This window comes from Terrapene carolina, unplaced genomic scaffold (assembly GCF_002925995.2).
Source record: "Terrapene carolina triunguis isolate 2854851 unplaced genomic scaffold, T_m_triunguis-2.0 Scaffold93, whole genome shotgun sequence".
NCBI lineage: Eukaryota > Metazoa > Chordata > Testudines > Emydidae > Terrapene > Terrapene triunguis.
In genome coordinates this window covers 17,729,014-17,755,058 of record NW_020664444.1, presented here as the reverse complement: position 1 = coordinate 17,755,058, position 26,045 = coordinate 17,729,014, and the positions used below count along the sequence as shown (strand labels likewise).

At 46.6% G+C, this 26,045-nt stretch overlaps 1 protein-coding gene across 1 annotated transcript; it reads right to left on the bottom strand.

Annotated features, from left to right (window-relative positions):
* Window positions 1-4,855: 4,855 nt before the first annotated feature.
* On the bottom strand, window positions 4,856-16,214 carry ARL6IP1 (ADP ribosylation factor like GTPase 6 interacting protein 1). The gene is made up of 6 exons (XM_026650677.1): window positions 16,041-16,214; window positions 12,386-12,519; window positions 9,498-9,617; window positions 7,993-8,110; window positions 7,205-7,289; window positions 4,856-6,019 (listed from the first exon to the last, which is right to left on the bottom strand). Exons 1-6 carry the CDS (start codon window positions 16,074-16,076, stop codon window positions 5,901-5,903), a joined length of 612 nt encoding a protein of 203 aa, XP_026506462.1. The 5' UTR covers window positions 16,077-16,214; the 3' UTR covers window positions 4,856-5,900.
* Between the last annotated feature and the right edge of the window lie 9,831 nt (window positions 16,215-26,045).

Here is a 26,045-nt window from a genome sequence, read left to right as displayed (position 1 = left end):
AGCCGACCCACTGGGTGTTGCTAGGGTAAAAATTCTCCAATGATCGTGCACGCGGCATGCGCACACCTAATTGGAATCGATATGAGCAAGCACTCGAAGAAGAACTAAATGAATTCTTTGCTTCAGTCTTCACGGCTGAGGATGTTAGGGAGATTCCCAAATCTGAACTGTCATTTGTGGGTGACAAATCGGAGGAATTGTCACAGATTGAAGTGTCACTAGAGGAGGTTTTGGAATTAATTGATAAACTTAACCGTAACAAGTCACCGGGACCAGATGGCATTCACCCAAGAATTCTGAAAAAACTCAAATGTGAAATTGCGGAACTATTAATTATGGTTTGTAATCTGTCCTTTAAATCAGCTTCTGTACCCAATGACTGGAAGATAGCTAATGTAATGCCAATATTTAAAAAGGGCTCTAGAGGTGATCCCGGCAATTACAGACCGGTAAGTCTAACATCAGTACCGGGCAAATTAGTTGAAACAATAGTAAAGAATAAAAGTGTCAGACACATAGAGGAACATAAATTGTTGGGCAAAAGTCAACGTGGTTTCTGTAAAGGGAAATCATGTCTTACTAATCTATTAGAGTTCTTTGATGGGGTCAACAAACATGTGGAGAAGGGGGATCCAGTGTACTTAGATTTCCAGAAAGCCTTTGACAAGGTCCCTCACCAAAGGCTCTTATGTAAATTAAATTGTCATGGGATAAGAGGGAAGATCCTTTCATGGATTGAGAACTGGTTAAAAGACAGGGAACAAAGGGTAGGAATAAATGGTAAATTTTCAAAATGGAGAGGGATAACTAGTGGTGTTCCCCAAGGGTCAGTCCTAGGACCAATCCTATTCAACTTATTCATAAATGATCTGGAGAAAGGGGTAAAAAGTGAGGTGGCAAAGTTTGCAGACAATACTAAACTGCTCAGGATAGTTAAGACCAAAGCAGACTGTTAAGAACTTAAATAAGATCTCACAAAACTAAGTGATTGGGCAACAAAATGGCAAATGAAATTTAATATGGATAAATGTAAAGTAATGCACATTGGAAAAAATAACCCCAACTATACATACAATATGATGAGGGCTAATTTAGCTACAACTAATCAGGAAAGAGAGCTTGGAGTCATCGTGAATAGTTCTCTGAAGACATCCCCGCAGTGTGCAGCGGCAGTCAAAAAAGCAAACAGGATGTTAGGAATCATTAAAAAAGTGATAGAGAATAAGAATATTGACAGATGTGGTCTCCTCATATCAAAAAAGATATACTGGCATTAGAAAAGGTTCAGAGAAGGGCAACTAAAATGATTAGGGGTTTGGAACGGGTCCCATATGGGGAGAGATGAAAGAGGCTAGGACTTTTCAGCTTGGAAAAGAGGAGACTAAGGGGGGATATGATAGAGGTATATAAAATCATGAGTGGTGTGGAGAAAGTGAATAAGGAAAAGTTATTTACTTGTTCCCATAATATAAGAACTAGGGGCCACCAAATGAAATTAATGGGCAGCAAGTTTAAAACAAATAAAAGGAAGTTCTTCACACAGCACACAGTCAACCTGTGGAACTCCTTGCCTGAGGAGGTTGTGACGACTAGGACTATAACAGGGTTTAAAAGAGAACTAGATAAATTCATGGAGGTTAAGTCCATTAATGGCTATTAGCCAGGATGGGTAAGGAATGGTGTCCCTAGCCTCTTTGTCAGAGGGTGGAGATGGATGGCAGGAGAGCGATCACTTGATCATTACCTGTTAGGTTCACTCCCTCTGGGGCACCTCAGGATACTGGGCTGGATGGACTTTTGGTCTGACCCAGTATGACCAATCTTATGTGTTCTAAATGTAATGGCCTATGGTATACAGATCAGACTAGATCCAATGGTCCCTTCTGGCCTTAAACTCTGAAATCTCTTTTGAAACAGCAGGAAAAGAAATTGAAAGGAACTGTGATAGCGAAGGGTACTGAGCACCTCGTGCAGTCAGAAAGCCCCACAATGGGACACCAGCACCACTTTGCCAGTAAATCTGATTCAAGCAATACAAAACCACAGCTGCCTAACCTCAAGCATTTGGGTCTGCTACTGTGGCTCAAAACACAGAAGACAACATAAGAGGTGGCCTGCACAAGAAAAATTACTGGTATAATTATGCTGGTAAGTTTCTTCATGTAGACAAACCCTGAAAAAAGTTTCTACCTTAAACCAGTTTATTTATGATCTCTCCTTTTAATAGCATGTATGATAGCACTCCTAATGAGGTGGGGTAGCAGTTGTGTGCTTTGTTGAAAAGGTCAAGTTTGAGTTTTGAGGCATTAGTTTCTCTGGTTGCTATATTTTCTTATAGGTAACTTCTTCATTGTAGCACTTTCTTCACTAATGTAATATACTAACAGCAGCCCTTCATACTCACTAGTCTCCAGCATTATGAAAAAAATGTATTCAGATCCTAAAGTTTTCTTGGTGAGAAACGGGGCCACTCATACAGAGCACAGTACAGGCTTTGACCCTTTCACTCTCACTCCAGCCGTATTCCCTGATGTACTAATATTCCATTTAAATCACAGTGGTATATTCACTCAGCTTTTGTGCTTGGTGCACGTTACTGTGGGTACATTCAGCAGAAGTGAGGTAATTGAAATGATTGCTTAAACCTCGTTTCTTCAGTTTTTCTTTTTGAAATTGCACAACTCACTAAACATTATGTAGCAGCCATAAATTTATAAACAAAAAAATTAGTCTTAAGGAGTAAATTGTTTAAGTGAGAAAATAAGTTTGAGACCAACAGAAGGGATATGTGGGGAGAGGAAAAAAATCCTAAACTGGGCATGATAGGCCAGTTTTATATCAGTGTGGGAAATACAGACATTTAAGCTACAAAAAAAACCAACCCCCCCAAAAAAGTATCTTCACATTCTAGATTCTACTATTGCCCCTTTTGCAAGATGAACATTTCTATCTGAATTCAAGTTTACCAAAATACCACTAATATAAGTTAGCTTGGTTTTTGTTGGTATTTAAAAAGGGTACCTTTACATTAAGGATCACACCCACACTCTCTCACAATTTTCCCTACTTCTGTATAGCTAACACCTACTATAAAAAAAGATGTAGTTTTACTTTTGCTTTGTGCTGTTAAATTTCAGGCATTCACAAGATAACATGACATTCACTGGGAGGTAGAAGTGCAGGCCCTTTCCACCCACCACAAACTCTGCAGGAGGGTATTTATCATTAATATAGCAGCTCTACCACTCGTTTGGGATCAAGAAGATATCACTTATTTGGATTCCTTCACAGAGCTGTTTTTTTCCATTCTCTGCAAGTGAATCAACAGATCTTGGAAGAAAACAATGGGGTGGCTTCATTCCTGAACCCCTTTTAGGACTCTATGGAAATTCTATCCTCACCTCCAGCCCTTTCTTGAGACCAGGATCAAAAAAGCACAGGGAGTGGTGAAATAGTTATGTGGAGTGAATTGCTCTAAAGAGAAGTGAGAGAGCCATCCTCCAAGCTCTTCTACAGCAGGTGCTACAATAAAGGTCAAGTAGTTATACTTTTATGATGCTAAAGTAAGTGTCTTGTTCCTCAGAGAGGCATCTCTTCCCACTCCACCCCTCCAACAAAAGTATTTATTTCCAAATTGCCACTATATTTTGGTAATAACATGCACAGAAAAATGCCAGGTATAGTTACTTCAAAACAAAGGAATAGTTACTTCAATATCCCCAAGGCTGATCTTTCATTATGGTCTTCACCCAGTTTTCAAGCCATATGAAAGCATTCATAGCCAAGAGCCAGTGTAATCACTTGCAAGTCTAGATTTTGGAGTAAAACTCTTGAATTATGGCACAGATGTCTGGAGATTCTTCAGCAACTTTTTTTTTAAAAAAGGGATGTTTTTTATTGTATATGAACACCACGGTATTACTTAGTTATACCATTTAACAAAGCTGGTTGTTTTTAAACATACACCCTAAATGTAGTATGCTAGAGTTGTGTATCAATCCACATTATGAAAACTGGCAGGGGAAAAGCTGGAGGCCTGGCAGCTTGATAAAGCAGATTTTTAGCATCTGGGAAGCCCATTAGAGGCTGTTTGGAATTGTGTTCTGCTGTTTCTATAGACATCTTTAGAAGTGAGCAAGTTAACATTAGCACATATTTTTCAAAGTTGATTAAGATGGAAAAGTTCTTACCATTGAAAGCTACTATTTTAGGCTACTTATAGGCTTACACTATTAACCCTACATCGGTTTACATTTTAAAGATTCTCTGCAGCCATGGAGACTAAGGGAAATTCTATCATCATGGAGTATTATTGCTCATTATATGGGACACTCATCATCGTCAGAATCCAGTTAGTTAAATGTCAGCTTTGAGACATTAACAAATGTTTCATTTTCCCCAGCAGTGTCTAACTCTACAAACTTGATTTATTCACAGTTCCTAAAAATTGACCTAGGTCAGTCATAAGCAGCTGCTACTATGAAAGCTATGAGAAGCAACAGTGGACGGAATTCCATTTGCTGCAGAGAAAAGACATTACAGTCTCTTCTGCTCCCATGACATTCCAGGCTTCTCAGCAGCATAGGCACTACTTCTCAGATTGAATAAACAGCGGTTATACTGACAAGCTTTACTCTTTGGGGGAAATATAATATATAGACATTTGCTATCATTAGAATAAGTGCAGTAGTTCAGTAGGAGAGACTACTCTTTAAAATAGTAGCCCTGTGCCCGCCATAGATATATTTGTGAGGTTGAAGCATAGAAGTACTTTCACATCTCCACTCTCCATCCTGGCAAAGATCAGATACATTGTGAACACATACCAGGGATGGGCAAAAGAGCAAATTCAAAATGGTTTTCTCGAGTCTATATTTTAAATTAAAAGGTAACATCATTTACCTGTTTTACAGCTGAGACAAACATTGAAGAAAGATCATTTTAAAACAATGTTTAACTTTTAAGATGCCAGGATATGTTAACATCTTTCAGCTTTTTACTTGAGGAAACAGAAGTACAGTTTTAAAAACTGAAGTCATAACTCAGAAGACAGTATTATTTACAAGAGACAGATATATCTCGTACATCTATGGACAGTACAACATACATAAAAACAGACTTGTTACATGGCTCCATGACTACAGCAGTTTTCCAGATAATTGACTGTTAGGATACATGTACCCTAGCTCACTTTCAACATAGTTTCAGTGCAACGAGTTGACAGTTACACTACAGCTAGTGACTAAATTCAAAATTTAAGTGTTCAGGAGCCCTATTTGGCAGAAATAATCCATGGTTTATTCAACCGACTAAGCTAGCCAACAGAAACAAATAAATACTATTTTAGCTAGGCCATAGATTCATTTTTAGCCATAATTCTGCACAAGTGCCCACAGAAAGAACTGAATGGGAATGAAGACTGTTAATTGGTCTCTTCCCACTAGAATCAGTAGTAAAAATCTCCACACCAATTAACTAGTTCTTAAATCACATACTTCACTACTTTCTGTGCCCACAAATCAGTAGCCTATTGATGGTGGGGCAACACTACTAACTTCATGAGGATACTATTCATACATTACAAAAGTGCCAATTCTTGTGCTTTAGTACCCAAGACTTCCCACATGGTGTGGATGTTAAATAAGTTCAGCAGGGCTCCCCATTGCATAAAATAGGTATTCCCATATATAATCACCAGCAGCCTACAAAACTATATGCCTACCAGAGCAAACATGAGACGCTCTCAGCTGTTCAGAGAATGGCATTTCTGCTGAATAGGGACCCGATTTAAATTAGAGCCAATGAGCAAAGTAACTGCTTCTATAATATTAAGTATACATGAATTCTAGAAACTGTTCCCAGGGTCATCTTATGCTGTAGCTTAATTAGCAAGTGATGCTTCATTCATTTTTCTTCTCCTTTTGCTTGAGAAGTTTGTTAATCTCCCTTTTTGCCATGCCAACATACTTCGTAATGATTCCATGTTGGTTTAATCCAGGAAACAGCAACAAAAAAATCACTAAAATGAGATCAGACAGAACATAAATTACTCAACAGTATATATTTTCTTAGAAAAAGTTCCTTTCACTATATAACCCCACATGCTCACTGAACCCTATTAAGTGATCATTATACAGTAACTCCTCGCTTAATGTTGTAGTTATGTTCCTGAAAAATGCTACTTTAAGCGAAACGATGTTAAGCTAATCCAATTTTACACACACCGTGTAAGTTGTAAACAAACAATGTAATACTGTACATAGCAATAATGATTGTGAAGCTTGGCAGAGGTGGTGGAGTCAGAGGATGGAATATTTCCCAAGGAATGCCTTACTGCTAAATGATGAAGTGGCACTTGGCTGAGCCCTCAAGGGTTAACACATTGTTGTTAATGTAGCCTCACACTCTACAAGGCAGCACAAATGGAGGGAGGAGACACAGCATGGCAGAGAGAGACAGAGAGGGGGTGGGTGTGTGACAGACACACACGCATTGCCCCTTTAAGTACGCTGACCCCCACTCTAAGTACACTGCCTTTTTAAATAGATCAGCAAGTTAAGACAGCAGCTGCTGCCAGCAAGCTCCCTCCATCCTGAGCACTGTTGTGCTGCCACCCCCCCCCCCCCCGCTCTGTGGAGATGGGGTAAAGAAGCAGGGAAAGGGGGATACCCTGACATTAACATCCCTCTTCCTCCCCCCCCCGCACCCCTCCAGTAAGCAGGAGGCTCCCGGGAGCAGCTCCAAGGCAGAGGGTAGGAGCAGCACATGGCAGTGGGGGGAGGGACAGCTGAACTGCCCAGCAATTGATAGCCTGCTGGGCAGCTGCCACACAGGGAACTTAGGGGAGCTGATAGGGCGGCTGCCAGTCCACCCTGGTTCCAAGCCCCCACCAGCTAGCTCCACCGGGCTGCTCTTTCTGCAAGCAGTGGACAAAGCAGGCAGCTGCCAAACAATGTTATAAGGGAGCATTGCGCAACTTTAAACAAGCATGTTCTCTAATTGATCAACATTAACTGGGATGACATTAAGTGAGGAGTTACTGTATTGCTTTTCCTTTCAGTGGAAGTAGGAAAGTATGTCCATCAGAAAACAGTGAGTTTCAAACAAATTAGCAGTTTAGCGTGTGAACTTTTGGCTATCATGTCTCTATTCAGAAGGGGAAATATTCTTGCTTGCATCCACTCTGCAAAATATAAACACTTACCTATAAGGTAGGTGAGGAAGAGATTATGAACTTGCTGTCCTACCCAAGCAATTCCAGCAAGAGAACAGAGCATGGTCATGAAGTACTAAGAATGAGAGATAAAACATTAAGTTACTGTTCTGTCCGGGATTTCACAAAATTTTAAATTCCCAAATTTAAAAAGGAAAACTAACTTCCAACCACTTTAGTTGGAAGCGCCCCTTGCTCACCCAACTACAAACACTATAGTTACAAGCATCATTTAAAATGCCTGACTTGAGATCAGACAAATGTTCTCATATTTTCAGTTTATCAGTTTCCCAGTATATTAACTGTTCCTTTTGTTTGCAAGGGTCTTTCACACAGATGTGGTAGAGAAATGTGTGTGTGTAATTGCACCACCATTACAACTGATAAGAAAACTGGCAGGTGCAGCATCTGAAGCTATTTTTAGGCCTTAAAAGGAGCCTGGGTTTCAGATGGCAAGTGCTTACTGAAAGACATCTATGTAAGATGGTCTCAGAAGTTGAGCTCCTCAAAGTTGTTATACTCTGCTTTAAGGTTAAGGTTGGTCACAGTTCGAGTTTACATTGAGAAGTGTTTTGAACCCTCATTTGGTAGATTCACAAAAATAAGATGCATTCCCTGCACTGCAAACTCAACCAGAGTTACCATATCTAAATACAAGATGCCATTTCATAAAGAGACAAAACCCTTGTTTCAAATATGAATAAAGCAGAATCACAATTTAAGTAATTTTTTCAACCCCGGTACGTAAAAAACTCTTCAGGGCCAAGTGTGCAAAGTACCATTTTAGGCTTTTCTTCCTTCAATGTGAAGAGACGTTTCCACCAGCCAATAATTCTGCGACGAGTTTTTACCAGGTTGCTGCAAATTTCATGAAATCTTTGCTGTTGTTCTGTGGTCCTTTTTAAAAAGGAATTTTTTAAAATAAATTTACTACAATCTGAAATATTTTGAGCCTAAGATATCATCCAAAGGTCAGTTTAAAGTTCAGGATGTAAAATTCATTGCTCTTTCAGTAAAAGCAAAAAACGTGCAGAGATCTTAACTTTTCAACATCAGTATTATCTACACTGAAGCATGATCTTGATTTTGTTTACTTTTACATTTCCTTAAATTACTGTCATTTTATTGAGCACCCTATATTTATCAATCGACTGTATACTTTGAACTTGTTTTTGAATTCACTGTACAGGTCTGTCGCATCTTACGCGCATTTAACATGCGCGATTTCAGCTTTATGCAGTCGGCAAAAACAAAAAAAAGAGAGCAAAATAACAATTTTAATACTGTACCTGTAGTGCGGGCGATTCCGCCTGCATTCAACTCAATGTAATTTTGACTATACGCGGTTTTCGCTTTACGTGCTAACCGCGGAATGGAACCCCCGCGTAAGATGAGACTCGCCTGTATACTGAATCTCTCAAAAATTGTGTACTAATCTTTCAAGGGCAATTAATTCAAAAGGCTTGCATAATACTACATTAGAGCATGCATAAGAGATGCACACCTCTACTGAAGTTTTATCCGCTACCAAGTCTGGCTACACTAGCTGATACTCTTGCATAGAATTTTTTTCCCCCCCCCCAACAGCTGTATGGTCTTACCCTGGCATTAGCCAATTATCCCACTTTAGATTCTGTTTTTTTAAAAATCCAACATGTAATTCTCTAGGTTTTCCTTCCAGTAGGTCAGGTTATCGTTACTTCTTTCTGTAAAAGTTCACTTTCCTTCCCCCAAGTTGAAGTGTTGATTATTTCACACCCAAATTTCTACTCTAGGTCCCTGTGTATTACTTTCTTCATCCTTATTTATGTTTAGTACTACTCCACTTCAGTACCTACAATTTTCATCCATGTGCTGTATACTCCCCTTTCTAGATTTTTAGTCAGGCCATATTTAACACAAATCACTCCCTGTGCAAGTTTGAATTGTTAAGACTTGAAGTGTTAGCTTTAGAAGAATAAAGTTAGTAGTGGGGCAACATCTTAAAGCAGATTAAGGCAATATTGCCCATCACTAAAGACATCTTTAGCTGGAATGAGGCAGAGCTGGGAAGACGTGCAGTACCCCACCTTCCTCATCTTCTAAAATAAAATTAAGTTTGATTTCTTACGAGTGGACTCACTAGCATCTTTTGGTTAGCAGATGATGAGTGCCTGACCCTTACATGCTACAGTATACACAACTGACCTGATATTAGCCACTCAACTGCCCGTTTTGACAATGTTCATTTTCATAAATCGGAAAGCTATAAGGGGTTTATTTCTTTAGTTTTGATTTTACGTACCATTTATTAGAGCCAAAAATTCTAGGAGCAAGAGCAGGAACAAGATAGTCAGCCAGACACAGGAACATGACAAAACAAGAGACACCTGAAAGAACAGAAGGGTCCAGGTAGTAGATCATCCTGTAAAGAAAAGGCAATATAAAAATTGCTTTTTTGTGGATTTCTGAAAATTCAGTTAGTCTAAATCTTTAAATTGCTGCATTCAAAAGGATGTTGTCTGAGTGCAACACAAATTTAGATTTAAACAAATTTAACAAGTTAAGTGGTTCAAAGTTGCTCTCCGCTCCAGTGATAAAAAAAAAAACACAATACAGAACTATTCCCCTGCAGTACCCTCCACTGAAAGATCACTGTATTGAATACAAGTGAAAAGAATGAATGCAACAAGCGAAACTGACTTCTATTGTCTACTCTAAAACAAGGGAAATGCAATAATAATGGCATAAGTAGTGAAAAGTATACCAGTTCTTTAGTTTGCAGGCAGTAAACAAGTGATAGTTGTATTTAAGATGACAAGCAACTTTTGTGGCAATCATGGGTGCCAAACTAGTTAACACTAAAACCTGCAGCAAGACAATGTGCTATGCAAATTGTTTAGCAATACAGAATGTTTACACTATTTCAGGAAGGGACAGTTACTTCACTTGTACTTCTAATTTTATGAAGATGTCATCTTAAGACTTGTCACTCTTGATTTGCAGTTCCCTAGCACAGGCAAGCAAAACACCATTCCAAGGACAGCAGGTTGGGGATACTTCCCCAACCCACGTTAAGTGTTCATACACCAAGGAGCTTTTATGAAAACACAAGGCATGGTGAGTGCTAGCTCAAGAATCAAGAAACTGATAGTACTTTAATCCCTACAAAAAACGAGTTATTTTACAAGCACCAAAGAATCACTATTTGCACATTTATTTTCCACGTCCACTGAATGTAGGACAAGAAGTAATCTGCTTAATCTAGAGCAGGGAAGATTTAGGTTGAATATTAAGAAAAACTTTAGGACAATTAAGTACTTGAATATGTTACCAACGGAGGTTATGAAAACTCAGTCATTGAAAGTTTTTAAGAACAGGTTAGACAAACCCGTCAGGGATAGTCTAGGTATAGTTAGTCCTACGTCGGCATTGGGGGCTGGACTAGATGGCCTCAAGGTCCCTTCCAGCCCTTCATTTCTAGATGAAGTGGTAGAACTTCCTAGTGTAGATGCAGCTGTATCTGTATAAAGATATTTCTATCGGTATAGCTTGTTTTACCCTATGGGGAAAATCAAGAACTGTGTTTAGACCAGACCTAGAACCTTTTATCCACAACTGGCCCTGATCATCTCAGATACACAGGTTCTCAACACTCTATTTGGAGGAGGATCATGAGGAGGTTTACTAAATTCTAGACTCTGCCCTCTCCTCACCATTCCAAGAGGAAGCTCTCTGGGCCAGCTCATGACGATTATGGAAGTATTCAGAGGATACAAGTCTATGAGATACGTCATCTTGGGTACTCAAGTGTTGTAATATTTGTAGGTATATCTGACACCCGTGGCACTACAAGCCTAACCCCAAGGCACAGCTGAATCTGTTCATCAGTGAGGTACACTATTCTGCCCCTCTTGTGAGAGTTTGAGACCAAGTGACATTCTAAGAAAACAAGTAGTCTGAAGTGGACTGAACTTTAAGTACAAAGATCTAAAGTGCTTTGACAATAGCACTTAATTACTGCTGACAGAAAGACCTGGAGCACAGCAGCAAGGTTCCTCTAAGGCAGTGTTTTTCAAAGTTTGGGCCGTGGCATGTAAAGCACTGGGTCGCCTTGCTCAGCAACCACAGACCCTAGCAGCTCTGGTCAACACTGCCCATCGGGACATTATAAGTCCCATTGGTGGTGCTTCCCAGCTAAGACAGGCTAGCGCCTACCTGTTCTGACACCGCGCTGCGCCCCGGAAGTGGCCAGGTCTGGCTTCTAGGCAGGGGGCCACGGGGCTCCACGCGCTACTCTCGCCCCAAGCACCAGCTCCTGGCCAATGGGAGCTGGGTGGGTGTGTGCCTGCAGCCATGTGCACGCCTCCACCTAGGAGCCGGACCTGCTGCTGGCTGCTTCCAGGGTGCAGCGCAGTCTGCGGTGCCAGGACAGGCAGGAAACCTGCCTCCGCACCTCAGCTGTGCCGCTGATCAGGAGCCACCAGAAGTAAGCCCACACCCCAATCCCCTGCCCTAGCCCTGAGCCCCCCCCCAACCCAGAACCCCTTCCTGCACCCCAAACCTCTCATCCCTGGCCCCAGCCCAGAGCCTTCACCCCCAGCCCTGACCCCCTCCTGCACCCCAACCCCCTGCCCCAGCCCTGAGCCCCCCAAACCGAGCCCCTCCTGCACCCCTCATCCCCAGCCCCGAGCCCTGACCCCCATCCTGCACACTAAGCATCTGCCCCAGCCCAGAGCCCCCTCCCACACCGAACCCCTCATTCCCAGCCCCACTCCACAGCCCACACCTCAACCCTCTGCTCCAGCCCTGAGCCCCTCCCACACCCCAAACCCCTCATCCCCAGCTCCATTGGGTTGCGGGCATCAACAATTTTCTTCAACTGGGTCCCCAGAAAAAAAGTTTGAAAACCATTGCTCTAAGGTTTCTGGGACTAAATCATCAGTGCTGCCACTGGCCTATGTGTGGGTGGAACGTGGCTTGTGCTCCTTCCTGTTACCACTGTTCTCAGAAAGAGAAATCTTTAGAGCTTGGGAAGTTCTGCTTTACTTGCATAAACAGAGATCTTGCATAAACAGAGATCTTGGAGTAAGAATCCTGCACAAATGCCTCTTTAGAGAAGTAAAGACTTGCTAAGTTTCTCTGCATTTTTGCTATCAGAAGAAGTAAGTGGTCACAGGGTGCTGCACTCACAGAAAAGCAAAGGAAACAGCACCCATCAATACAAGTGGAAACCAAGCTCTCTCCCAACGAAGGATTTTGTCAGCTACCAGAATTACTTCTCCCCATCCTTGCAAATGTTCTTCCAAACTTGCAGTCTCTGCAGCCTGTATTTAAAAAAAAAAAAAAAAAAAAAGCTTCATCATTCATTAAGAAATCAAATAATTCTTGCATCTAAAGTGCTTTATAGATACACAAATCATATTAAATAAGGACCCTTGGCTGTGAAGCCACTCTCAACTAAGTTATTTTTTATTAAGATACCAGATATGGGTAGTTCCTTTTTTCAATTAGAAAAATATTTTTATATCAACAATTCACCTCAGTCAGACCCAAAAGAGTATGGGATAAAGCAATACAGTCAATCAAAACAGCGAGACTGAGATTTTCTAAGCAATTTACAGAGTAGAATGTCTCTCTAAATCCCCTACACTGTTTTGAGACTCCCAACCTGAATAGGATCCCAAGACATACTGCTATATTAAAAGATTTGTAATTTGCTATTTTCAGACATAGAAGAGATCCCCTAGTCTAGTGTTTCCCAACCTTTATTAGTTCCCATAGCACCTTCTTGAAAATATGATATTCTAAGTACCACATGCAAATTTCTCTTTTCTATGCACATTTAATTTAGCCCTTCATAAGCTTAATTTAAGTATATCCAGACTGTGAAGTAAATGCCTAGCAGGCCTAAAATGTTAGATAATAACTATGTCTGGCTAGAAAATAAAAATTCCAATAAAAAATTCTCCGATTTCAACCTTTGTTTTTGTTCCAATGTGAAACAAAAGCAAGACCGTTCTCCTCTCCCAATAAATACTTCTGAAATAGAACAGTGATTAGGGCACTCACCCAGAATATAGCAGACCCAGATTCAAGTCTCTGGTCTGAATCATGCAAACCAGGGACTTGTTGAATATGTGTTTCCTACAACCCAGGAGAGTGCCCTAACCACGGGGCTACTGGCTATTCTAGGGTGGGTTTCTGGTTTCAACCAGAAATTCTGTTCTGGACCTGAGAAACCTTCCTGATAAAAGTTTCATCTGAATCATACATTTCAACTAATGAATATTTTCAATTTCCAACAAAAAATTTAAGCTAAAATGAGGAGTTGAGGGTGCGGGAGGGGCTTCGGGCTGGAGCAGGCTGTTGCAGGGATGGGTGAGGGCTCCAGGTAGGGGTGCAGGCTCTGGGGTGAGGCTGGGGATGAGGGGTTGGTGGTGCAGGAGGGTGCTTCGGGCTGGGACCGAGGGGTTCAGAGGGTGGGAGAGGGATCAAGGCTGGGGTGGGGGGGCTGGTGTGTGTGTGGGGGGGGGTGTCAGGGTCCAGGCAGCGCTTACCTGAAGCAGTGTCTTGACCACCCTCTGCACACTGCCCCATCCGCAGGTGCCGCCCCTGCAGCTCCCATTGGCCATGGTTCCCAGCCAATGGGAGCTGCGGGGGCGACACTTGGGGCGGGGACAGCGTGCGGAGACCCCTGGCTGCCCCTACGCATAGGAGCCGGAGGGGGGACACGCCACTGCTTCCAGGAGCCGTGTAGAGCCACAGCACGCGCGGAGCAGGGCAAACCCCCGACCCCCAGCTGGAGTGCCAGAGTGGGTCAAGCCCGACCCTGCTCTCCGGCGAGAGCTCGAGGGCCAGATTAAATGTCTGAAGGGCCGGATGCAGCCCCTGAGCTGTAGTTTGCCCACCCCTGTTCTAGACCCAACTGACACCACCCCCAGCACGTGCGCGCGCGCACACACACACACACACACACACACTTCCCCAGGGAGATAGGAGGAAAACCCCCATGTGTCCCAGGCCTCCCAGTACTGCAGGGCCCAGTCTGCAGCCTCTGCAGGGTAGGGAGTACAGAGGGAGCTCATACTCTGCAGTGGCTTTGTTTGTGACAGGCCCTTTTATTGCACCAATCCCTACAGCTGCACATTTTGAACCAGCCGTGTACGTGTGTCTCTTTTTAAAGATGAGCTCTGAAGGGTGATATGGAACTTTGCAAATTCACTTCAGCAGCTCAAGTTGTGCAGCTTGGTGCAAGCAGAAATCTAGGCTTAGCAAAAAATAAATAAAAAAGTCTTATTCACCATTATGGCTCAAAGCAGACAAGTGCATTTTGCTTCCCAAGCATTTTCTAAAATGCTGCAGTGCAGGGGATGACTGTACATGAAACTTTTTTTTTTTTTTTTTTTTTAAGAGCTTTTGGGTATCACTTTCAATAAGGTCTCTTACCACAGAGTTTGGGAACCTTCTGCTTTAATATAAACAACAAATGGGTTAACCACTGATACAAAATCATGGTTAATCCATCAGACTTCAAGACCAGAGAACACCACTGCAATGAGAATGTATATTGATGGTAAGTTCAAATTGCCTATTGTTTCAGTTCTCCTCTTAAAAGTGAATTATGATTTTTCCAGGTTTTTGTTTTAGTTTGTGCATTTGGTAGCACCTACATCTAGTCAGTTTCACTATTTCCTCCTTCCTGTATTTTCAAGAAGTAATTTCCCCCCTTTAGTCTATTTGGAATTTTTAGAATAATACAAGTTGAAAAATCTTAAAATATAGTTATAAAACACATATGTCCAAGGGAGTACCCCAAATAACTACTCAGTTTTGTTTTATTTAAATTTCAAACTGAATGGAAGATAAACTCGTTCTTCCCCTGTTCTGGTACCACCACCGGTCAAATCTTCACTTCTTCCACCCTTAGCTTTGTAGCTATATCCATCCCTTACGTTAAACTGTCCGACTAGCCACCCTGCAACTTCTGTGGTCTTCTTACATCTGTCAAACACCTAGTCACACCCAAAATACGCTGAATATGAACATCCCGAGGAAAGGCTGATAGCTTGTAATCTCTGTGAGAGAACCTAAGAAAGAAAGCCTGTATATATTACGTAAAAAACAATCGGATTTTAAAATTGCATACAGGACTGGGCCAATTACAAGTGACCAAGGCCTCGTGTGGGGTTTGCTTGGAAGCGCCGAGCTAATCCCTGTCCCCTTTATTAGCGGGGCAGGGGCTAACACCACAAGGATGCCCTGCGCAGCCAGCGGCCGCAGCCTTCTGCGCGCACTGACCAAAGCCACCACAGGTTGGGGGAGGGGAGGCTGAACCAGTGGAGACCTTTGGCCACCGGCGCTTAGACGGGCTCAGGCGGTGAGCAAGGGCAGGGGAAGCACACGGAGGCTGACAGGCCGCCTTGCGGCTGCACACCCCCTCCGGGCCCAGGGAGCCGCTAGGCAGGCGGCGCCACGCCATCTGTCCGGATAGGCTCGGCCTCCCGCCGCGAGCGCTCCGTCCCCGCCGCACAGACAGCCCCGCTCCTGCGGAAGGGGGAGCCAGTCCCCAGCAGCGTCTCCCGGAGGCGGGCGAAACGGGGCAGGCCGGGATCCCTTCACTACGGGATGGCGGAGGGGTACATTTCCGTTGGTCGCCACGCCCGGCTGGAGAGCGAGGGCTGAAGACGCGTGTAGCTGGGGTGGGGGAAGAGGAGACGCAGCCCCACTGTCTCCCTCCTTCCCCGAACAGACCGCGCCCGGGGCGAGAAGAATGGCACAAGGGGCCGGAGACGCTCGCGTCCCCTTCTGGCTTCCCAAACGACCCGGCTCCGACAGACCCGCTCACCAGCTGGTTGGCGCTCTTGTTGTCTCCTTCCGCCATTTTGTGCGAATCTGTGTGCTGCGGTGGCTGCTTCTCGTCCTCTGGCCGCGCCCTCCCCCTCGCTGCACTGCAGCCGTCAAACAGCGCTGCCGCGGCCCGCCAGACACACCGGCCGCCGCCCTTATAGACGCGGCGTCCAGTGGGGGAGGGAGAAGCTGCTGGCTCCACCCACACGCCGTGCCCGCCCAATTGATTGGCCGACTCAAACCCTGGGTCAGGCCATTCTCAGAGCGCTCAGCTGCAACCGGTGCCTGCTGGCAGTTGTTGTTTGAATACAGACAGCGACCAATCAGGGAGCCGCTTCTTCTCTCCCTCTCAGTAGCGTACAGCGCTAACTGGTCGCCGGGGTCGCATAGGGGGAAGCTCCCCCGTGGTGACTGAACCAAATCTCCCTGGGGGTAGTGAGAGGGGGAGTCAGCTGGGGCTGGGGAGAGGGAGATACTCCACCATTCACAGCCCCCCCCCCCCCCAGATCTAGGGGGGAAGGGGGCAGAGAGACTCTCCCACAGGGCCAGCTTTAGGCCAATTCCCCCGAATCAGGCCCCACAGCTAAGAGGGACCCGTGCCCTAAAGAAGAGCGCCTAACTTAGGCACCTTTTAAATTTTTTTACTCACCCGGCGGCGGTCCGGGTCTTCAGCGGCAGCGGGTCCTTCACTCGCTCCAGGTCTTGTGAAGGACCCGCCGCCGAAGACCTGGACCGTCGCCGGGTATTCAAATCGGGTCCCGCACTTACTAAAGCCAGCCCTGCTCTCCCATTCACAGCTGAACCTCAGGGGGTGCTTTGCCAATGCAGTGGGCGCCTGCCTCAGTAGTAGCCTTCTACCTCCTGCACAAGTAGACTCATGAGAGGGGTCCCTGAAGAGGGACAGGGAAGGGGTGTGTGAGGGGGGGACAGAAATAAACTGGAGGGTATAACCCTGAGCCACAGTGCTGAGGACCCAACGGTCGGCAGTTATAGAGCAGGCGGGGTAGGCAACCTGCGGCACACGAGCTGATTGTCAGTGGCACTCACACTGCCTGGGTCCTGGCCACTGGTCTGGGGGGGCTCTGCATTTTAATTTAATTTTAAATGAAGCTTCTTAAACATTTTAAAAACCTTATTTAGTTCACATACAACAATAGTTTAGTTATATATTATAGACTTATAGAAAGAGACCTTCTAAAAACATTAAAATGTATTACTGGCACGCAAAACCTTAAATTAGAGTGAATAAATGAAGACTTGGCACACCACTTCTGAAAGGTTGCCGACCCCTGTTATAGAGGCACAGGCGGGGAGGAAAGGGGATAGACGGTTGAAGAAACGCCGGGAAGCAGGATCCAGGACACAGACTGGCAGGTCGCCCTCAAGCGCACCCTCAAAATGCTCACTTACCACCCTGTTGGGTGCGGGTCGAGCTCAACTGAGCAGAGGACGTCAGCTGGTGGCCTTGCCTGTGTTTATAGTCCTTGCTCTTCTTATGGAAGAGCTCCAATCTGGGCTAGCTCCCGAACTTTTGGGGCTGCTGCGGCTTAAACTGCTTCCTAGCTGGGCCCAGGGTGTAGAGGCCCAGGATCTGTAAGGTCGCTCAGGAGTCCTTCTGACCATGTAACTTAGTGTCTGTTTGCTCGGCGAACAGCACTTGACCATCAAATGGGAGGTCTTGGATCGACGACTGGACCTCTGTCGTAAGGCCCAAGAATTGCAACCAGGACGCTCTCCTCATGGAGATGGCAGAGACCATGGTTCAGGCCGCGGAGTCCGCCACATCTGAGACTGCCTGGAGGGCCACTCTAGCCAACACTTTGCCCTCATCAAGGATCGCCCGGAACGCCTTCCTGGGGTCCTCAGGTAGCGAGTCTGCGAACTTGGCCATGGGACTGCCCACATGTTAAAATTGTAGCAGCCAAGCAGGGCCTGATGGTTGGCCACCCGCAGCTGGAGGCTCGAGGACAAATAAATCTTTCTTCCAAATAGATCTAGCTTCTTTGAGTCTTAATGAGTGGGAAAGGCAAGGTCAGTCAGGTGCGACACCCAAAAATAAACGGCTGACACCACCAGTGAGCTTGGGGCAGGGTGAGTGTAAAGGTATTCATAACCTTTAGCAGGCACATACTATTTACGTTCCGCCCACTTGGAAATGGGGGGCAGTGATGAAGGCCTCTGTCACAAGGATTTAATCATCTTAGCTACTACCTGGTGCACCGGCAATGCTACCCTGTCCGGGGCCATTGAGCTGAGCATGTCGAAGAGGAAGTCTGAGGGTTCCTCCAACTCCTCGGCCTCTAGCCCCAGGTTTGAGGTGACCCTGTTCAGCAGCTCTTGATAAGCCTTGGCATCATCCTATGGAACTGGATGAGGGGCCTCTGTAATCACTTTGTCAGGCAAGGATGAAGAGGAAGCAGGCACAGGTGGTTCTGCCACCCCTGAAACCTCTTCTACAGGTCCCTCAGTCGGGGCTAGGTGAACCTGAGGGGTCTTTTCCACGGTTATGGCCATGTCGGGGGACGGGCAGGAGACCATGGCCAGCAGCCCGTCCGAGGCCACCAAGGCCGACCTATGCCCCACGACGGCTGCAGGAACCCCCCAGGGATTCCAAAAGTGCCAGGGGGCAGGCCACTAGCCCTGAGGCCATGATGCTCCGGGCGGTATCCCAGGAAGCATTGGTACCCCGATGAGTGACCTTGGTCTGCTAGTAAGGATTCCTGCTTGGTAACGGAACCTAAAAAAGGGGTTGCGTCTGGGGGACCAGGATGGTGCTGAGGCAGACTGTCTACCCCGGTCACATCGGTGTCGACCCCAAAGCTCCAACGGGGATCTGGATGAGGGCGACAACTCTCCGTGCCGAGATCCTGGCGACCTGGTGGTGGTGCTCGGCCGATTGGCAACGGCAATCTACATCTAACGCTTCTTGAGCGGTGCTGGTTTGTCAAGTGGGAGCAGGAGCGAGTAGGCTGCCGAACTGGGGAACGTCGGCGCAGCCATGGCGACCCATACCAGTGCTCTGGTGACCAGTAACAAGGCTCCCGGGACCGTCGGCTTAAGTCGCTGGAGCGGTGCCAAACACTAGAAGAGTGGCTTGGGCGCTCTCGGTACCGGGGCTGCAGGGGTGGGCGTACCTCCATGGGTCTGTGACATGTCACTGTTGATAGGCACCTCTAGCCTGACAAGCGCTGCCCTGAATCTGGGGACCAACGTCGCAGACTCTGTCAGGTGGGTTGCCCCGTGTCAGAGATGTGGTAGCTCTGTGCAGATGAGCCCTGGTGGGACACTCCCAGTGGTGAGGAGCCATGCCACACTGATGGGCACTGATGGAAGGGTCCCAAGGCCGGTTTACTCCTAGAATGGGGCACTGCCTTAGCCGGCGTGGGCGACACCGGTAGCGCCAGGATGTCCTGTGTGGCCCACAGGGCCTCCTAGGTGCCAGACACCTATGCTGCTATCCGGGGTGGCAGATGCATCCTGGGGTGGGCTAGCCCACTCGACAGGAGCTAGGACCCGACTCCCACTCGGAGGTGAAGAGCTGCCCCTCACAGGTCTTTGCTCTCCTCCGTCCCTCTCCTTCCCTTTACGGAGACCGACCCCTTCCAGCCTTTCTTTGCTTTCTAGCCAGTACCGGGGAATGGGAACGACGCTGGTCCGAAGACGGCACCGGCAGAGCACTCTGCACCGAGGCTGCGGTGCTAGGATCAGAGTCCGACCTGGACAGCTCCAGTGCCACTCCATAAGGAGTGCTCCAGTGCCACCCCATAAGGAGTGCTTGGAGGTGAATGTCCCGCTCCTTTTTCGTCCGAGGTTTAAAGCCTTTACAAATGCGACACTTGTCGCTAACATGGGTTTCCCCCAAGCACCTCAGGCAGCTACTGTGGGGATTGCTGACCGGCATAGGCTTTTTGCAATGGTCACAGGGTTTGAATCCCAAGGCATGCCCCATCCCTAGGCTAAGTCCCGTTCGGGACTATCTAACCAACCAACTACACTAAGGGTATGTCTACACTACGAAATTAGGTCGATTTTATAGAAGGCGATCTTTAGAAAGCAATTTTATACAGTCGATCGTGCGTGTCCCCACTAAGCGCATTAGGTCGGCTGAATGCATCCTCAATACCGTGGCTAGCATCGATTCACGGAGTGGTGCACCGTGGGTAGCTATCCCACAGGCCCCACTGCCCATTGGAATTCTGGGTTAAGCTCCCAATGCCTGATGGGGCAAAAACATTGTCACGGGTGGTTTTGGGTACATGTCTTCAGTCTCCTCTCCTTCCCTCCCTCCTTGAAAGCAATGGCAAACAATTGTTTCGCGCCTTTTTTCCTGGGTTACCCATGCAGACGCCATAGCACAGCAAGCATGGAGCCCGCTCAGCTCACCGCAGCTGTTGTGAACAATCAGGTGCTGTTGTAAACACCTTGCGCATTATCCTGCAGTATGTGCAGAACCTGGCTAGGAGATGCCAGCATGAGGACGATTGTGAGGAGGACATGGACACAGACGTTCCTGAAAGCACTGGATGTGGCAATTGGGACATCATGGCAGCAGTGGGGCAGGTTGATACAGTGGAATGGCGATTCTGGGCCCAGCAAACAAGCACAGACTGGTGGGACCACATACTGTTGCAGGTTTGGGATGATTCCCAGTGCCTGCGAAACTTTTGCATAAGTAAGGCTACTTTCATGGAACTCTGTGAGTTGCTTTCCCCCGCCCTGAAGCGCAGGAATACCAAGATAAGGCCTGCCCTGACGGTTGAGAAGCGAGTGGCAATAGCACTGTGGAAACTTGCAAAGCCTGACTGCTACCGGTCAGTCGGGAATCAATTCGGAGTGGGCAAATCTACCATGGGGTCTGCTGTGATCTAAGTAGCCAAGGCAATCAGTAACCTTCTGCTAGCAAGGATAGTGGCTCTGGGAAATGTGCAGGTCATAGTGGATGGCTTTGCTGCAATGAGGTTCCCTAACTGTGATGGGGTGATAGATGGAATGCATATCCCTATCTTGGCACTGGACCACCATGCCAACCAGTACGTAAACCGCAAGGGGTACTTCTCAGTAGTGCTGCAAGTACTGGTGGATCACAAGGGACGTTTCACCGACATCAACGTGGGATGGCTGGGAAAGGTGCATGACGCTCGCATCTTTAGGAACTCTGGGCTGTTCAAACCGCTGCAAGAAGGGACTTACTTCCCAGACCAGAAAATTACCGTTGAAATGCCAATAGTTATCCTTGGGGACCCAGCTTATCCCTTGCTCATATGGCTCATGAAGCCATACATAGGCAGCCTGGACAGTAGTAAGGAGCAGTTCAACTATAGGCTGAGCAAGTGCAGAACGGTAGTAGAATATGCCTTTGGATGTTTAAAAGCTCGCTGGTGCTGTTTGCTGACTAGGTTAGACCTCAGCACAACCAATATTCCCATTGTTATTGCTGCTTACTGTGTGCTCCATAATATCTGTGAGAGTAAGGGGGGGATGTTTATGGCAGGGTGGGAGGTTGAAGCAAATCACCTGGCAGCCAATTTTGAACAGCCAGACAGCAGGGCAGTTAGAAGAGCACAGCTAGGCGTGCTGCGCATCAGAAAGGCTTTGAAAACCAGTTTTGTGACTGGCCAGGCTACGGTAGGACAGTTGTGTGTGTTTCTCCGTGATGCAAAATGGTCCCTTTTGTTGAATGGACATGATCAAGCACTCAAAGAACATACAGCTCCTTGTCTTCACTTTCAAGGACTTTCACAATCTATCATCTCTCATTCACTATCAAGATGATCAGCCCACGATGCCAGCTTTCATCACCCACTTGTTACAATTTCAAACAAGCACCTTTGTGCTTTCTCCCAAGCTTCTCTTTTGCCTTCTTATTTAGAGGTGACCAGATGGTCACCTTTTCAAGATTTTCTCAGCAATTATCAGGACTAGAAACTTTTTTTTTTTTTTTTTTTTTTTAAATGAGGAGCTCAGATTCTCACACAATCACTCAACCCCAGGAGCTGAGGCTTAAAAACTCCCATTGAACATCATGAGTCATCAACACTGTAAACACAGCAGGAATTTTTCTTTAAAAAGGTAAGGCTTTCATCCCTTCTAGCCTATCTCCAAAAGAACAGAGAAATTAGACTTCTTGAACTTACCTGTGTGTGTGAACAATAAAGGTCAAATGAGGCTTGTTTGGCAAACCAGTCTGGTGGTGCCATCCTGTTGGGTTTAACAAACTCATGATAACCTAGTAAATCTGAGGCAGTCCACATATTTATACTGCACAAGATGGGAAAATCTGAATAGGTGCAACAGTTATCTATCGTGCAAAGCCTACCCTCTTTACCTCCCAACCTAACACCACCTCAGCAAGGGAGACTAAGAAGAGCCTCACTAAAACTTGCAGAATACGTCTGATCTAGGGCTGTCAATTAATCACAGTTAACTCACGCGATTAACTCAAAAAAATTAATAGCGATTAATTGCCATTTTAATTGCACTGTTAAACAATAGACTACCAATTGAAATGTATTAAATATTTTTGGATTTTTTTTACATTTTCAAATATTTTTATTTCAATTACAACACAGGTTTCAGAGTAGCAGCCGTGTTAGTCTGTATCCGCAAAAAGAACAGGAGTACTTGTGGCACCTTAGGCCTGGTCTACACTAGGCTTTTATGTCGACTTTAGCGCCGTTATATCGAATAAACCCTGCACCCGTCCACACCAGGAAGCCATTTAGTTCGACAGAAAGCTCTCTTTAAATCGATTTCTGTAATCCTCCCCAACGAGAGGAGTAGCGCTAAATTCGACATGGCCATATCGAATTAGGCTAGGTGTGGATGGAAATCGACGGTAATAGCTCCGGGAGCTATCCCACAGTGCACCACTCTCTTGACGCTCTGGACAGCAGTCCGAGCTCGGATGCTCTGACCAGCCACACCCCCGGGAAAATTTGAATTCATTTTCATTTTCCTGTCAGGGCAGTTTGAATCTCAGTTCCTCTTTGGACATCGAGGGGAGCTCAGCAGCAGTGGCAACTATGCAGAGCTCTCCAGCAGAGATGGCCGTGCAATCCAATAGAAAGAGGGCCCCAGCATGGACTGATCGGGAAGTCTTGGATCTCATCGCAGTGTGGGGCGATGAGTCCGTGCTTTCAGAGCTGCGCTCCAAAAGAAGGAATGCTAAGATCTACGAGAAGATCTCTAAAGCCATGGCAGAGAGAGGATACAGCCGGGATGCAACGCAGTGCCGCGTGAAAATCAAGGAGCTGAGACAAGGCTACCAAAAAACCAAAGAGGCTAACGGACGCTCCGGATCCCAGCCCCACACATCCCGTTTCTACGAGGCACTGCATTCCATCCTGGGAGCGGCCGCCACCACTACCCCACCCCTGACCGTGGACTCCGAGGATGGGATCATGTCGGACATGACAGCGGACGGGGAAGATGAAGAAGGAGATGAGGAGGACGAGGCAGTCGACAGCGCTGGCACCGCTGATTTCCCCGACAGCCAGGAGCTCTTCATCACCCTTACCGAGATCCCGTACCAACCGTCCCCATCCCTTACCCCGGACACAGAATCAGGGGACGGATCAAGCAGTAAGTGCTGTAAACATGTAAACATTTATTTAAAACAGAACGGTAATATTTATACTATTAACAATGTATATTTATAAAAGTGCTGTAAACTAGTAAAAAAATAATCAGGTACAAAACAGGAATATTTACAAAGGTAACAAATGGGTTTTGCATGATTTCTCTGTCTTAGGCTCTTCTCAATTTAGTCCCAAGTATTTTAAAAAAATTTCACAATGTCCGTTACTACATGATTCCCAGGCCCAAGACGCTCCACTCCAAAGTCCCAGTGCACCTACGCGAAAATCCGGTCAATGTGGCCGGGGATCGACGAGAAATCCTCGTAGGAGAACTCCTCGTAGGTCTCGTGGAGGTAGAGCTCAAGCCTGTTGATCAGGTTCCGGGGTAGGGCGATCTTAGTGGGCCCTCCGTGGTAGCAGACATGTCCCCTCCATGCCACAATCAGGTACTCGGGGATCATGGCCCGACATAGCATGGCGGCATACGGCCCCGGTTTCTGCATGCTTTCCCGCAGCATGCGTTCTCTCTGGGTGTCCGGGATCCTCAGGAGGGTGATGTCGCTCATGACGCCCTGCTTTGAATTAGGGAGGGGACTGTTAGTATTGGGACTGCTTTACAGCCACGCGGTGGAGGGAGAGGGGCAGCATACAGGGATCTTTCCCTGGGACAGCCGCGAGGGGGTGGGACAGGGGCAGAGTTGATGCTGTCCTGATTGCTGGCAGCAGAGACTGGCATTGCTTTCAATGTGAAAGGAGGCCAGTGCTACTGCTGGAGTTTTAAGCAGCCACAAGTCTGCGGCTTACCATTATTGCCCGCTCCAGAAGTTCAGGTCTCCAGCCACAGTTCTCTGAACACTCCAAGACCTCCGCAAGTCCACAGGCACTGAAGGCGACGGCCGAAAATTCGACCTTGTCCTGAGTGCGCATGTGAGAGGTGCAGTGCATGGTCTTGTTCACAGAGAAAGACTAGGTTCTTTGTATACAATTTCATTTATCTGTCTCAGGAATTCACTCCCTTTTTAAAATTCACACAGACACATCTGCGACTGTCTCCCAACCCAGCCTGTCAGCACACTCCCAGAGGCTAGCGCAGATTAGGCGGAGGAAGAAGAAGACGCGTGAAGACATGTTCTCAGAACTAATGGGATGCTCCCGAGCCCAGGCAGCCCAGCAGACACAGTGGAGGGAGAACTTGTCACAAATGCACCGAGCAGTCATGGAACGGGAGGAGAGGTGGCGTCAGGAGGACCAACAGGCTACTGAAAAGCTGCTTGGACTAATGAGGGAGCAAACGGACACGCTCCGGCGCCTTGTGGATGTTCTGCAAGACCGGAGGCAGGAGGACAGAGCCCCGCTGCAGTCTATCTGTAACCGCCCTCACCCGCCACCAAGTCCCACACCACCCTCACCCAAAGTCCAAAGAAGGAGGGGCGGCAAGGGCCGTTAAAACTTTCAATCAACCCCTGCAGACTGCTCTAGCAGTAGAAGGCTGACATTCCCCAAAATTTCATAAGTCCTTTCCTACCCACCTCACACAAGCCCCCGTCCAAGTTTCACCCCCCACGTTTCATGTCTGGTTCGCAATAAAATGTTTGTTTCTGTTCATTACTGTTTCAGTCAGGTTCTTTTGAGGGAGAGTCTGTCTGGAGGGGGGGAAGGGGCTTGGTAATTGGACAGGACAGTCACCTTTAGCAGGCTACAGAGGCGGGGTCAGGTCCAGCATCAGGACACATACACAGTGCAGTCACTGGTTACCCTGGTCAGTCTTGGAGGTGGTTTTCATGTTCTGGGGGGGGGGGTTGCTCTGTGACTTTGTGGCGGGGGAGGGCAGTTACAGATCTTATGCAGCGGTCCTTATCCTGGCTCACAGATCCACGCAGCAGGGGATCTGTAACCCTACCCCCCCTGCCAGAAAGTCACATAGCCGACACATACACACAGTCCCCCCCAGGAGTGCTGGCAGGCTCCATTGAAATAACCAGTCCACCAGTGCGGAGCCTGTCATTCCGGGAGTTTAGAAGTATCATTTGCATCAGAACACTAAACCCGCCCCCCGCCACAGTCTGCGTCCCCGGTTTAAAATATTCCCGCGAAAACAGCAATACAGACAACGGTGTTCATTAAAAAATCGAAATGATTTTATTTTTTGGGAAGGGGAAGGGGGTGAAGGTTGTATGTAACTGGAGAGGATAGTCAAAATGAACTGGGTAAAGAAACGGGGGCAGGTTCAGCTTTTCTGTCCACAAACTGAAAAGTCACTGGTTGCCCTGCTCACTCAGGAACCTAGCTTTCAAAGCCTCCCGGATGCACAGGGCGTCCCGCTGGGATCTTCTAATGGCCCGGCTGTCTGGCTGGACGTAATCAGCAGCCAGGCTATTTGCCTCTAGCTCCCACCCCGCCATAAAGGTCTCCCCCTTGCTCTCACA

Excerpts from the sequence above, each read along its gene's own strand:
- ARL6IP1 (XM_026650677.1), bottom strand. The coding sequence starts at position 16,076 with ATGGCGGAAGGAGACAACAAGAGCGCCAACCAGCTG. Across the intron at positions 8,111-9,497 it reads ATTTTTGGCTCTAATAAATG|GACCACAGAACAACAGCAAA; the intron begins GTACGTAAAATC and ends CTTTTTAAAAAG. Across the intron at positions 7,290-7,992 it reads AGGAAGAAAAGCCTAAAATG|TACTTCATGACCATGCTCTG; the intron begins GTACTTTGCACA and ends TCTCATTCTTAG.